The sequence below is a fragment of the Thermomyces dupontii genome (genome assembly GCF_041956625.1).
Source record: "Thermomyces dupontii strain NRRL 2155 unplaced genomic scaffold VTN31scaffold_8, whole genome shotgun sequence".
Taxonomy (NCBI): Eukaryota; Fungi; Ascomycota; class Eurotiomycetes; order Eurotiales; family Trichocomaceae; genus Thermomyces; species Thermomyces dupontii.
Genome location: NW_027192314.1, coordinates 153,206 through 167,505, shown reverse-complemented (window position 1 = coordinate 167,505; position 14,300 = coordinate 153,206). Strand labels below are relative to the sequence as shown.

General features: G+C 50.2%; 6 protein-coding genes across 6 annotated transcripts; 1 reads left to right on the top strand and 5 right to left on the bottom strand.

Moving 5' to 3' along the window:
• Positions 1-262: 262 nt before the first annotated feature.
• On the bottom strand, positions 263-4,954 carry VTN31DRAFT_6821 (uncharacterized protein; the record flags this gene model as incomplete). The annotated part of the gene is made up of 5 exons (XM_069407474.1): positions 263-811; positions 874-1,331; positions 1,388-4,598; positions 4,666-4,850; positions 4,921-4,954. The coding sequence occupies 5 exons, from the start codon at positions 4,952-4,954 to the stop codon at positions 263-265; spliced, it is 4,437 nt and encodes a 1,478-aa protein (XP_069258124.1).
• A 431-nt stretch (positions 4,955-5,385) lies between these two features.
• VTN31DRAFT_6820 (uncharacterized protein) lies at positions 5,386-6,767 on the bottom strand (the record flags this gene model as incomplete). Its single annotated transcript, XM_069407473.1, has 7 exons — positions 5,386-5,520; positions 5,583-5,646; positions 5,701-5,819; positions 5,883-6,031; positions 6,089-6,317; positions 6,391-6,604; positions 6,670-6,767. The coding sequence occupies 7 exons, from the start codon at positions 6,765-6,767 to the stop codon at positions 5,386-5,388; spliced, it is 1,008 nt and encodes a 335-aa protein (XP_069258123.1).
• Positions 6,768-8,339: 1,572 nt separating this feature from the next.
• Positions 8,340-9,371, bottom strand: VTN31DRAFT_6819 (uncharacterized protein; the record flags this gene model as incomplete). Its single annotated transcript, XM_069407471.1, has 3 exons — positions 8,340-8,397; positions 8,450-8,783; positions 8,837-9,371. 3 exons carry the CDS (start codon positions 9,369-9,371, stop codon positions 8,340-8,342), a joined length of 927 nt encoding a protein of 308 aa, XP_069258122.1.
• Positions 9,372-10,094: 723 nt separating this feature from the next.
• VTN31DRAFT_6818 (uncharacterized protein) lies at positions 10,095-11,129 on the bottom strand (the record flags this gene model as incomplete). Its single annotated transcript, XM_069407470.1, has 5 exons — positions 10,095-10,344; positions 10,394-10,468; positions 10,528-10,844; positions 10,909-10,971; positions 11,025-11,129. 5 exons carry the CDS (start codon positions 11,127-11,129, stop codon positions 10,095-10,097), a joined length of 810 nt encoding a protein of 269 aa, XP_069258121.1.
• Positions 11,130-11,687: 558 nt separating this feature from the next.
• Positions 11,688-12,549, bottom strand: VTN31DRAFT_6817 (uncharacterized protein; the record flags this gene model as incomplete). Its single annotated transcript, XM_069407469.1, has 4 exons — positions 11,688-12,282; positions 12,341-12,401; positions 12,480-12,494; positions 12,543-12,549. 4 exons carry the CDS (start codon positions 12,547-12,549, stop codon positions 11,688-11,690), a joined length of 678 nt encoding a protein of 225 aa, XP_069258120.1.
• A 999-nt stretch (positions 12,550-13,548) lies between these two features.
• VTN31DRAFT_6816 (uncharacterized protein) lies at positions 13,549-14,067 on the top strand (the record flags this gene model as incomplete). Its single annotated transcript, XM_069407468.1, has 1 exon — positions 13,549-14,067. The coding sequence occupies one exon, from the start codon at positions 13,549-13,551 to the stop codon at positions 14,065-14,067; it is 519 nt and encodes a 172-aa protein (XP_069258119.1).
• Between the last annotated feature and the right edge of the window lie 233 nt (positions 14,068-14,300).

Genomic DNA, 14,300 nt, shown 5'->3' with positions numbered 1-14,300 from the left:
GTTAGGGTTGGGGTTATCAGGACCTTCAGAAGCAGGTAGGCAACTCAGGGCCAGAATCCCTTCCATATTATTGAGAGCGAATAGATATCAGAAGCAAAGACAACCGTCACATTCTTTTTGTCACTAATAATCTATATAAAACAGCGATCCTTTGGCAATATCAATCCCTTCGAAGACCAAACCCAACCTTTTGAACTGCGAATTAAAAGTTGCACGAGGCAAGCAAAGTGAGACAGAAAGAATAGATCAGCAATTGTCGGCTTCAGTTCCTTTCTGTGCTCGCTAGATTTTGACGCCTTCTCTCCTCCGCAGCCTCTGCTCTCAGGAATCGGCCAACTTCACGCTCAATACCGTTCAGGTCAGCGGTCGACCTTTTCGGGACCCGTCCGAAGAGACACTGCCAGAGGTCGTCTTTGGGCACGAGTTCTTGCCCAGAGGATTCCAACAGCTTACTGGGCATCACATCCTGCAGTGCCAAGGAGTTTGCCGAATCAATTGCTGACTCAGTGATGTCCTCCGCCGTAGTCACGTCATGGTCGCGGGAACCCGGCGACTGCAGCTGCTCTTCTCTCTTCTTAATGTGCTCGAGGCGACGTGCAACGGAGATCTCGTAGATGGACTCCTCGACGGTGTTGGACACCAGATACATCCAGACGGTGGTCGGACGGTGTTGGCCGATGCGATGAACGCGTGCAATCGCCTGCAACTCAACTGCTGTATTGATCAGAGGCTCGCAGAAGAATACGTGCGTGGCATTGACGAGGTTCAGGCCCGATGAATGTGCTTTGGCATGAAGAAGGAAGCATTCCACCTGGTTTTCGAATCAGCGCCAATGTCAACGAGTGGGTAAAGGCACAAGGGGCGGTCACGTACGGATGGATCTTCTTTGAACTTCCGGATGCCATTCTTCGCATCTGCACTGCTAAAACCAATCCCGAACTTGGAGAATGCCATACCAAGCATGTGGAGAAAACGCTTGTACTGAGAAAATATAATGGATTTGGCCCCAGGATCATGTTGGCGGAGCCACAAGATGTGGCGCCCCAGAGCATCGATCTTAGATCCATAAGACATTCGAAGATGAATTTGCTGAATTTCCTGCAGCATCGTCGTATTGATGCTAGTGTAAATGGAATTTGTGAGGGAGCGGTCCACCTCGTGCCTGGTTTGAGCGTTTTCTTCGCGCACAGTAGCCTCTGACGGCTTGTATGTAATCTGCTGGATGTCGAGATTCAACAATTTTCTCTTGCAGGTCGGACAGCTACGATGCTGACGCCACCACATGTCAAGGCACTCGCGACAGTATTTGTGGCCGCAAACAGTTAGGACACCTGTATACCGAAGTCAGAATGTATAGGAAAGCTATAGCAACGGAAAATGAGCTTACCAATTTCAAAGGGAGACTGGCAAATCACACACATTCTTGAGTTCGGGTCTCCATCGGAATCATCTTGCAGATGAAGCAGATACCTTCGCTTCGATCGCAGAGTGCATAGTTTCGTCTCTGCCTCCGACTCATATCGAAGCTTCGATTCCCAAAGTTCCTCGTTCAGTGGCTTTCCGACACTTTCCTCGTCATACGGGGCGACTGAGTCGGAAATCTCCTGCAGTTGGCGATAGTATTCGAGTCGACGATTCATGGTTTCGCGAAAAAGGTCAATCTCCTTCTCCAAAGCAGACAGTGTTTTGTTTTGCTCGGTTGACATTCGACTGACACGATCAATGGCTTCGTCCACGAGCATCAGCTCTGCTCCAGCGCGGCTACTCCCTTCACCTCCTTGCCATTCTAAAGATGTAGTCAAGCCGCGAAGATCACTGATGATCTTTCGAAGTGACCCCATTCCTGAAGGACGCTTGAGTTCACCTCGAGTTCGCATGAGGTCTAGATAGAGCTGCGGGGAGGGGCCGTTGCCCTGCTTCGCTTGGTTGATGCCCAATTTGACCTGGTTTCCGACAAGAAGATTTTTTTGGCCATTGATAGCCTCCTGGCGATCGGCGAGCAGAGTGCGCAGCGCTTCGTAATAAACGTACATTTCATCTTGATGCTTTGTCGACGTCTCATACTCATCACCCTGAAGATCCCCATCTCCCTCTTCATCGACCAAAGACTGAGTGAGTAAGTTGACCATGACTGATCGCCACTCTTCAAACTGCTCCGCGTGCTTATTCATAAGCTCGCAAAAATCCTCGACTTTTTCTAGCATCCGTCGTGCTTGCAAGCCCAGAGCCGGAAGCTTAGGGTTCATTCTCGGAATTGTGGCGAACGATTTTTTCTGGGCCTTTTCGTCGACATTCTTCATTGACGTCCGCACCCGCTGTGCTACTTCTGCTAGGATTTCTCGACGAATTTGCTTGGCAGCTTCATAGGCCTCGGTCTCGGCCTTCTCCAGCTCCTTGTATTCCTCCGAATCAGGTTCCGTGAGTTTGGGATTAGTCTTGATTTGATAGTACGCATTACCCGTGAAGAACTCGCAGATGTGTTGAACTTCCAATGCACTCCGCAGACGCAACCGCAATGTCCCGAGACGGGAATTCTTTTCTCTTTCCCCGTGATCTTCTTCATTGCCATCGAGATTTGGAGCGTCAACGTCAGATGAAGCGCTGTTCCATTGTACCTTCGGGCGATCGGCCTGCAGTTGCTCGCGACATTCTTCGACGATTTCCTTGGACCGGTTCAATGCTTTCAACCAAAGCTCAAGAGCTTCCTTGGGACGGTGCGCATTCTCCAGCAACTGTCCCCTCTGAATCTGGGATAAAAGAAGCGAGCGTTCCTCTGTTCTGATCTGTGACTCGGTTTGGTCGATCATCGAGTCCAAAACTTCGAGAACAGGCCGGAGGTTATCGCTGCTCGTAAACTCGGCAGATAGGCACGTCTGACGAAGTACCGTCAACCAGTATCGCATCTTCTCAATCACAGCTTGCGAATCGGGATCCCAGTCGTTTTGAAGAGGGGCGCCAGAAGAGTCAACGCCACATTCTCGGCACATTTTGTCGAAGGATTGCAAATACTGCTGCTCCTCTACAGGCGTGAAAGGTATAGTAATAACAACCCGTTTTTGAGGCGGAAGTTTTAGTTCGTCCCGGATCAGATCCTTGTTGTGTCGCAGTGCCAGACTCTTGATGAGTGCTTTAATCGCAGCAGGATAATCCCGACACAGACTCTTCCAAATGTCTGGATTATCGCAAATAGGGGCGTAGTTGAGGAACTGAAGAAGTCCAAGAAAATCATTCAAATCCTTGCGGATAGGAGTACCCGTCACTGCCCATGCGTTGACTCTGGGAATGCGGCGAGCGACCTGAGCCGCATGGCTCACGCCGCTTTCGATCATCTGTGCCTCATCCAGACATACACGCCACCAAGAAATTCGAACCAAGGGTGTTTTCCGGTGCTTAAAACGTTTCTCTTGGCGCAAATTGCGCGTGTTGGGTTCAATGGTGTAATGCAATTCCCTCGAAATAACATTGTACGTCGTGAGAACGATGTCATGGTTCGTAAGCATTCGGACAAGTCGATTAGTGGACCAGTTCTTGTGCCCATGTAGACCTCCGTAGACACAGACCGAGAGCGATGGAGCATGCATCTGGAGTTCTTGTTTCCACTGCTCAAGAATAGCCGGCGGCGTGATGATCAGAGTAGCTCCAGACTCTACTAGGCCACTGGCGTTCGTCGTCGACTCGTCGTCGGATACAACACGACGATTTAGACAGAACAAAAGAATCATCTCCACAGTCTTCCCAAGCCCCATCTCTTCAGCTAGAATGCCACCTTTGAAAAATTTCCTAGGGTCTTGCACATTCGAAAGATCCGTAGCCACGACTTTATACAATTGACTGACATAGCAACGTCGACCATCGGAATCTCTGAATTCCTGGAAGGAGTCCGGCAAGCCAGGGTCTTCTTGTTGTCGAGGTGCCACTTTTCCACCTGGCCTAAGCTCGACACCTTCTCTCTCCAGCAGCCACCTCACTGCTCTGTTTTGAAAAGGATAGGGCTGGCATTTCACCTGATCACAGCCAAGGTCGGAGGATGCTTCCGGGGTGTTCATTGGAACGTGGACGTTATCATAAAAGTCACGTGGCGACCAATTGTTCAAGAATGATCGCTGGGAATTGTGGCTTCTATCGGGGGGAGTGAGCGTATCGTTACGATACACACCCTCCCCGTGAGGTGCGTACTTGAATAGTATCTCTCTGGCATTTTGCCTTAGGCGAAACGGAATATCGATTGCATCCCGCCATAGGAATCGGCATGATAGCTGAAACGACTTTGCATCGGGTGACCAGGAGAGAACTGCCCGATAGCAGACGGTGGGAGCATTGCCAGTCGAAGTATCCAAGCAGACCGGCAATAACTGAAGGTGTTCATCGAATTCTCTCAAAGTAGGAGACTCCAATCTTTGAGCAAGCACTGTTCGCTTCCACCGGGTGGACGTCAGCTCCAGCCAATAAGCAGAGTTTGCTTTGCTCAGATCAACGTCGTTCACCGAAGTGTCTGCTTCCGAGTCTTGGAGGTTCTGAAAGCGCTTTATTCGAACGGGAAGCTCCTGGGCCGTGAGTGGCAAGGAGAGATCCGGATCATTGCAAGTTGCTGGGGGTGCCTTAAATGGAAAGTATTTCGTTAATGACTGTTTCATCGTCATTGCTAGGCACACGAACGCCACATACAAAGTTCAGAACTAGCCGACATAAGGTCAGGTAGTTGTCTAGCTTCGTCCGATTTAGCTCATCGTCCGACACAGTCACATCGACTGCTTCCGCATTCTCGAGCTTGCGCCGCTTATTTGGACGCTGGTCATCCGGCCGTCTCTGTGCCGAGCTGAACGCATCAGCAAAGGAACGCATTTGTTCCTCTGAAGAAAATTACCTAGATTAGTGACATGGAACGAAGAGATGGAACGAAGAAGAGGCGAAACTGATTACCTGTGATGGGAATCGTGCGTTCGAGCACCACCATGATTTCCGTCACAAAACTGAGGACAGCCCAGGATGCTCCCCATGAGAAAATTTTAAGAAGAGAGCCTGATGGGCAGAAATCAAGGTCAAGCTGAAGACTCGAGTGGACATGGAGAGATTATGTACCTGGGGAAGGGCGCGTTATCACGTGCTGATAAGATATGAAAAGCCAATCATACTGTTTCGATAACATTAGCGCGGTGGTTGCCTGGCAGGAGGCAAACCTTAATCTTGGGGTTCAGTTCAGCTTTAAAAAGTGGCCATCAACTGGTCAAGCATTCTGAAAATTTCATTGGTGTCAACTGTCATTATTAGTACAGATCTCTGCTTTTGACCACATGGCTTTCAATTGAGGATACAATGTCTCTGTACAACGAAGTTCATCGTTATTCTTGAAATATATTGGACTGAATAAACCATCTCTATAGCTTATCACTTGCCCTCCGAACCCCAGTCGATCAGTGCATCGTCTCCAAGCTTCTGTTTGATGACTTTCATGCTGAGATCCCAAAGCGCAGCTCCAAGTTGTGGATCGCTAGCTTGAGAACTCTCTTTTCCCAGTTGACCCTATGATCTAGATCAGATCATATTACCACGAAAAACAACCGACATTATACTATCACTCTTACCGGATCTGTCAGGTAAACCCCATTCCAACGTTTCTTCTCAACTTCTGGAGAGCTCGCAGCGTAGCTGGAAGAGTGTCAACATTGGCTCGATTTTTCGTAAAGAGCAGGGGAGTCATACATGGCACTGCAGGCGCCCTGCTCAGGACTTCGACCTAATGCGAGCGACGTGTAGGTTAACACCGAACCAAGCCAGCCCGGATACGCCTCTCGATACTGCTGCTGCAATTCGGTGTTGACCTTGGTGAGGAAAAATAACCATCAGCGGAACTTCGGAGCTAGCGACTGGGACACGATACTGACCGTTCCAGGATGCACGCTCAGTGCATAAATGCGGTCGCCGTGTGCGTCAATCACCCTTTGCAACAGCCCATACTTGACACCGAGGATAACGGCAAGTTTGGACCGTGCATAGAGCTCGACGGGCCCGAGCTTGGGGTTATTGATTTCCTCTTTACTCGAATCAGCTTCTAGTTCATGTTGAGCGGGCCGAACGACCATCTCCATACCAAGAGACCGAAACTTCACGTTGGACGGCGCCAGGCGATGCACGTCGGAAGATTCAAACACGATTCTCGGCGCCGGCGTGTCTGGCGACATTTTCGCGGTGCGGCGCATCAACGGATACAACTGATTGACGGCGTAGAGGTGACCCAGCCAATTAATGGCAAAGATTCTCTCAATCTCGTCATGGTCAAGCGCAAACTTATTGCTGTTGATGCCCGCGGAAAGAACCAACTAGATATAAGATACCATTACCGATCAACCCGCAAACTCCCGGAAAGGAACGGTGGGAGGACGCAAGACGCACAATATCTAGCCTGTCCTCGTTCTTCCGAATGTCTGAGAACACCTTTCTCACTTCCTCCAGGTTTCCTAGTTCGCATTGAATCCACTCCACGGGTGTCTCGACGCCGAATTCGGACTTGAGATTGCGTAGACCCGCATCGCCATGGTCCCAGTTATGGCTAACCATGATGACCTTGGCGGCATGACATTGAATGAAGGCACGGCTGACTTCGAATCTAGTGGCCAGCGAGCTGGTTGTCAAATTCTGTTGCTCACATATGTAACGACTCCAATGACTAACCCGATGCCCGTGCTGCCGCCCGTCACAACAGCTACTCGTCCGCTGAGGTCGTGCAGCTCTTTGCGAGGACCAATCAAGCTCCGAAGGATGGCTTGCATGACGAATTTTGAGTCGTACACGTAAAATCAGATGATAAATGACTGCAAGTGAAATAATCGCTGGAATGTCCGCTCATGATTGTGATCTATAAGGCATCAAAGTGTATCTGAATGATCTGAACTCATCGTGACATCAGCGGAGTGAGGCAATCTAACCCATCCAACCCTAACTCGTCGAAACAAATCAACGAAAAGCTGCTTCTTACCGACAGCCAATTACTAAAAGGGTCTAAACAGCAGGATTATGCACTGAAGAAAAACAGAATACTTGCGAGATGCTACTCAGAATTACTTAGAAAGTTCCAAGGAGTCCAACGAAGATGAGAACGTGACAGGCCGCTGAGTCCGCGGAGAAGAGAGCCGACTGACCCATTCTTCGGTTCGAAAATTCGAGGTTTCGAACCATCAATCCAGTCGTAATTGCAAACGGATATTTGGCTCAGTACGAAATCCTCGCAAGACTTCGTAACAGTCGTCATTTGGGGCCGAGCCAACATGCACCTAAACTCCAGGCCCGCGACTGAGATCCCTCCGGCAGCTGGACGACATGCATTCGATTGCGAATATATTCAGAAAACTTCTGATCTGACGGAACCATTACAGGGGAGATCTCCAATGAGGTGCCTTTTCATGGGCGAGTGGTTTCGTCAGGCTATTCGAGTTCTGTTTCAGGAGGCTCGAAAGCAGTTTCGGGGTCGCAAAGGGATGGGAGTCAAAGCGTTGGTAGCAGCCTTGGTGATGTTGTTACTCTTGAGGATACCCTGGAGTCAATTATCGGCGCGCTGCATAATCTGGCAACGTCCTCCAAAAGAGTAGCGCGCAGGTCGGCTGCTCGATTCGCCAAAAAGGGTCAATATTTCCACATCAATTTTGACCAAGGACGGAAGGACATTACGATCGCTGACTAGAACAAGATCAACCGGATCTCAGCCCACACCAATAACTACTTGATTGAGAATGAAGGAGTCATGGAGCGATGCATCAACAGCCACTGCGCAAAGATTGGCACTGCCATCTCTATAGTAACGTACGAACTATACGTAGATGCGACTGTTATGAGGAGAGAATGACTCCTCCCATAGTTTCCACTCCCATATGGATGGAAATTATGAGAGAGGGACTGTTGGACTGTGCATGCACACCCCAGTTCCATGGCCGCAACCACAATCTGGGGGTGAGCACGAGTATTGGTAGACATGACAGACTGTAGCATCCTTTGCCCAGAGGAAGACGGCGTTCCAGGATCATACTTATGACATTATCATAGTATTCGAATCAGGACGTTGACAGACAACAGGATAATACCCGGCTCACCAGTCACAAAATCAAATGGCTCGGCCCTAATTCAGGCTGACGCAGCACAAGGCATCTTTGAAGCGACAAGAGATGTTCCATTGCGTTTGTCCAGGGCATCAGATACTATTGAAAGTGATCAATCCCGCTAATGTACTGCCCTTTCGACAGATAAAATTCAAGTCTGGGTTTTGTAGATCAGATTCATCAGAGACAACTGCACAGCCTACCTTCCAGCGCCCAATATGTACCATATTTTTGTGGAGATACAAATCAAATTTACATAAACAGACGCCATGCACCAATGATCAATGCCGCAGTACCAGTACAAACACCCCTGGAGAAAATGTTAAACCTGTTCCAGCCACTATAGAGGGAATGGAACTCACATCAGCCACTGTAACGTTGAGAACTTGACCGCTTCAACACGCTCCCGTAACCCCGCAACCTCTTGCTCGATTCTCGTCTCGGTCTCCTTGATCCGCATTTCCTGAGCGTTTGCCTCCTCGCGGATCCGACCTTTCTCGAGGTTAAGATCTAACCGCACGGACGCCTGGGTGCGCCCGATTTCGTCGCGCAGGCGGTTATTCAATTTTGCCAAGTCAGCGGCAATGCGCTCATGCGAGGAACGGGTGAGTTGTGCCTCGGTCGAGTCGGCATTCAGGAGCTCAGAGCGGAGTTTTGCGAAATCGACTTTCTGAGTGTACATTGCTCGTTCGGAGTCTGAATCGCATTAGACTGAGTTCACGGTCACTCTTTTGGAAGAGGAAACGAACCCTCTTTGAGAACCATTGTCCGGGTAAGATTCTGGATCGATTCTTGAATCACATCGTTCAAGACCTTCATCATCGCCGCCGCCTGCTCTTCGCTGAACCCCTCGGCTCTGAGCCGCTGCACGAATTTGAGTGTGTCAAAGTGATGGTCTCGTTGTCGGACTGCAGACTCATGAAATGCTCGACGGGCTGGTTTGAAGACCGCGACGTAGACTCCATTGTAGCGAATCGGGCTGGACCCTGTTGTTTCCGTGGCCGCTTTCTTGGTTGTCAACAGAGCCGTTGCCGCGCCTTTGACTTTTGCAACAGGCAACGAAGAGATACTTTGTGTGGAATATTGATGGGATTGCGGGACTATGGATGCCTTGTGCAGCTGTCGGCCGGATGACGAGGCATGTTTATGGCGACGACTTGACGGCCTCGTCGATGATAAAGTGCCTGGAAGGGGTGACAGGGTCGTGCGAGGCGACGTTCCGTTCCATGTCAAGCGAGGGAGGAGGAACCGAGGCCCCTCGATGGCTCGCGTTTTCGGCGCCATGTCGATAAAGCTCGAGTAGGAGCATGTAGGCGTACTTGCCTATCGTCGCATCATGTAATCACTCGTCGGTCGACGAATTGACATTTGACGACATTCCACGGAGAACTTGGGAGACTGTCCCGCTTCCCCCGGCTCTTAGTAAGAATGCTTAACCAAACAAAGTTAAGTGTATGAGTAAAAAACTTCCTATAGTGGCTAGTCCATCGGCTATTAAAGGAGCACCCAACACCGTTCCCGTCTGGAATCCGCGACATCATCAGATGTTGATGGAATGGATATTAGCAGTACCTACAGTTCAGTAGTCTCTCAACATGGTGCTCTAAACCGGATTCGACTAAATCTGCCGAATCTAACGTGATCGTCGAAGTAACACGGAACCGCGATCCAAGGTGAAGGTTTACCGGTGTTCGGCTTCAATGTTGGGAGCCGCTTGGTGACCAACTTAGGGCATGCAAGCACTGGGACAGACCTGTGTGCAGCTTGAGACTGCCAAAAAAGCACCTTTACCGCATTCTATGGTATATTCAAAGTATTCGAACAAGACGAGGGAAGCTTTGCAGCTTGAACAACTAGTAGTTCTAGCTCTTTCCAAGCGCGGTCAGTTCGTTAAGTGAATTACCCTCTGATCCATCTGCGATTCATGTTCGAGAACGTTGCATGACGAGAAGTAATTGCTCTTTCCTTTGGACGCAATAATGCAAACTCTGTGCACAAAAGCTCCATTTACAAGTCGAACATCTCTTTCAGGAGCTTGATGGTATGCTCGGGCCCTTCGACGGCATGCCCAATGGTTCGCGGGTCGGAGTAGATCTCGTAGTCATTCCCTCCGGGGAAGCATTTGTCACCGAAAAAGTGGATGGTCTTGTACTCAATACCGGAAATTTCCTTCTCGGCCTCGATATGCCGCAAACAATACGTCTTGTCCCAACCAGTGGGGAAGACGTCAAAAGAGATTTGCCCGCCAATAGAGTACCTGAAAAATCGTCAATGCATTTACTAGCCTATGAAGAACCAGGTCTTACGTGAGGCCATAATCCGGGAATTTTTGCTTCAGAGCCTCGACGAGGTTTTTCCGGACATTGTGAACCTTGTCGTACCTGTTCTCAACGTTAGAGTAGCCAGTGTAAGTGATGTTGGTCACAGAATGGAGGCCTACGCTTCAAATTCATCTCGCTCCGCCTGGCTCGCATTTCTCCCCACTGGGCTCACGTTGATCATCCCCGTACGGAATTCGATAAACGTGCCGCGCTTCTTCGGCAGCTTGATCTCAGACAGATAGCGGAGAATGAAGTTGACCATTTCCTGGTATTTGTCCTCTCCAAGCCACTGGATAAAGCTGTTACCAGCGAGAGGCTTGCCTAGGCGGTATGCCGTCAGGCCGTTCTCCGAGAAGCAGAAATCGAAGAGGGAGGTGACCGGAATGGACGGTGTGCCAAGCTGTTCCTGCTGCTTTGCAAAATTGGAGCCGCCGACCTGCATATCCGTTTTATTGTCAATCCGAGTACGCGATCCACGGCGTGAAAGTGCGGATACTGACGAAGCCAATTGCGCATTTATGGCGAAGACGCGACAAGATCTCGAGCATTTCGGGAGTGGCGGACTGTTTACTACTGTCAGCATGTGTTGGGAACAATGGGAAAGGCTCAATTCTACCCTTCGTGCCGGCGTCAACGTCTCATCTACGTCGAACAGACAAATTGTGCCCTGAAGAGGGCGCTTCTCCAAGGGAGGGTAAATACCAGCAGCTTCGGTAGACATTGTATGACTCGGTCGAAATGCAAGAATTGCAACAAGATGCTTTACTGAGGATCAAAATCAGCAGCACACAACACAACAATACCAGAACCTGTGGTGAGAGTCCTCTTTCGTCCTCAAAGAGGGACACGTATGTTGTTCCACTCCCCGTCTTTAAAGGCGGTGAGAATGGACATGCCCCTCGGCCCCTCGGTTGGAGCATCAGCCATCATCAGGTGGTCTAGCCCCAGATTGGCCAGGCCAAGCTAAATCGATCGACCGCTAAGCCTGGGAACTCTTCCAGAACAAGAACCTCCTACTGTATTCCGGTCGGGTGCTTCAGACTACACCAGTTGACAGTGAACGTCCAATCCCTTACGCCAGTTGGCGCATTGCATGATTCAGTAATGGAATCATAGAACAGTGACGGCTTTATCAAACAGTAACTATTCATGACTGCCAAGTTCATCATAGACATCATTAACCCGACATCATTAACCCAGGCGCTCTGCATAAATGTGCAATCAAAAGCAAAGAAGGAAACTCTTAGGCTCATCAACCAAAAGGACTCAGGTCGTAAAATCATCGACTATTAACAGCTGACTGCAGCACCCTACTCGCCAACTCGCTAAGCAGTCTCGCTCGATCTGATTGCGGGAGTTCAAGAAACACCTCGTAAACGCTCTTGCCCTTGGCATCACGGACAGCGCCGAGCCTGTTGCCCGCAACGGCACCCGCAACAGCGCCAGGGAAATTAGCCACGATGAACCCCAAAGCGCCACCGCTCAACGCGCCGATGATGGACCAGAAGCGCTTCGTGGGCATTGCCCGTGCCTGGCCCGTGCCGTCTTGCTCGTCGCTCGCCAACCCCTCTTCGCGGAGCATTTCCTCAAATACCGAACCAAACTGTCGAGAATCCCGAGTCTCACGGTCGCGATCGGAGCCTCCGAAGGAGAACGCCGACCATGGGAACCCGCCAACCCCGCCATTGCTGCTATCTTCATCGGTGCTCGAGGCACCGGTAGACTTGGCTTTGCGGGCGTTATCATACCTCTGACGTCGATCCGGGTCGGAAAGAGTGTAGTAGGCGTCATTAATCCGTTGGAATTCACGGGTGCGGGACTCTCGTTCTGGAGAGTCAACGGGGACACGGTCGGGATGCGACTTTAGGGATTTTCTGTTGCAGCAGGCTGTTAGTTGGTACTATCCTATTGGAAGTCGCAGATATAGCGCACATTTTATATGCCTTGCGTATTTGCACAGGTGTTGCATCAGGCGCTATGCCTAGGATCTCATCTGTGCTTGTCAGATAGATTCCCATCAGGATTCCAACAGAGCACCGCTCTCCATCGAATGCATAACGGCAGTACCCACAATAATCCGGTTCACCTTGCACTGTTAGTTACTAAATCAGGCAAATAGTGAGTGAATACTTACCTGACATCTTGATTACTTGCAACAGAAGCCGCGATTGTAGCACTTGTTCCAAAGAGTGAACTGAACATGCTGGCATTCAGGCTGTGATATCATCGCCAGCCTTATCTTCACGTGATAGGCCTACCATTTGAATAAGTATGGAGGCCTCGGATGGACAACAACTGCTTGTGAAGGTTGTGATTTATCTTGAGCTCTGCAGATTACATTCATTGGGCGAAACGACTAGAGGATACGTGTCATTTTTGCCCATGCATTGCCTCAGAACGTCTAGTGACGAGATAGGTTGAAGTTCTCATAGTGGTGTCGGGAAATGCTGTTTGATGAACTTGTCTGACACCTGAGCTGTCTTTTGGCGAGACCATGAGTAGAATAAGTAACTGACGAGTAACGACTGCTCTCGCCTTCTCCAAATCATCTTGGAATTGATTTTACTGTAGTAGCCGGAGCTACTACGACATCGCCCTCAGTGCAGATCTTCAGAGTGGCAAACCTGGTAGTGTAAAGTGTAAACTGTAGCAACTACTCCATAGCATACTACTAAGGGTCGAAAGCTCGAGAACTGTTTCAGAGAGATGCGCCTATCCTCAAGCTTTGAGCCTTTGGGGAGCAGATCATGACGCCTTTGAAAATCTGGCATGATCCAACCCAGACGTTTAGGGTTAGGGCTGTGGAGAGGAGACTTTGATCATTGGCCGGCAGCTTTTGACAAGACCCACAGATTATCACCACGTGATTCCAAGGACGGCTCGGCCCATCCCAGCCACCCGATCCATGGATTGAAACTCAGCAGTCCACACTCCAGAGTCCTGAAACCTCTAGAGAATCATTGAGCAATTGATCCTCTGTCAAGCTCCATCCAGCTTAAAGGCGTATATTCAGACTGCGCACCTTCCAATTGCATCGACAAAGCTAGACACCGCGCTCCCCCATAAGCAATTGTCCCCGACAGAAGAACAAACTTGAAACCACGACAAAGCAACTGCGAACTGACGGAAACACACACACCATGGGTTGGTTCGACGGCGCTTCGGTGGTCTCTTCGCGCAGCCACCGCTCGAGCAGCGGCGGCTACTTCGTGCGCAAGAGATCGCCCAGCGGCCGCAGCACCGTATACTACACGACACACCCGCGCCACTCGTCGCCGGCCGTCTTCAATCTGGGCAGCCACAGTAATCGCTCCAGCGCGTCGATCTTTTCCTCCTCGTCCTCTTCGCGGCGCGCGCGGCCACGGTCCGGGTTCGTGCAGCGTATAATTAGTCGCATTCGACGGCTCCTGCGAGATATCTATCGCTATGCGCGCAAGCATCCGATCAAGACATTCCTCCTAGTCATCGTCCCATTGATCACCGCGGGAATTCTGCCGCGATTGCTGGCTGCAGCGGGAATCAGGTTACCCCGGGGCTTGATCAGGCAGACCGCGAAGTATTCGTCCGCCGCGAGCAGCACTGCGGGAACACTCAGTGACGTTGGTAAGATCGGCGGAAGCCTGGCTGGTCTCGTGTCTCTGGCAAAGGTGTTGTTTTGATGACGTTCGCTTCTGCTGCCATTGATGAGTTGATGCCTTTTTGCGACACGATTGGGAGGATTTCTCGATTTTGATGAATTTTGGTATGACTGTTATGAATGTCTTTTGATACCTGTTTTCGGAAAAAGTGAACCGATATGGACGATAGTATGATGTAGATGGCACACAAAGTCATTGCGAGCGCTATGATGTACCTATTTGTACCCAACCAACTCTGCCTGACTGCAGCCACC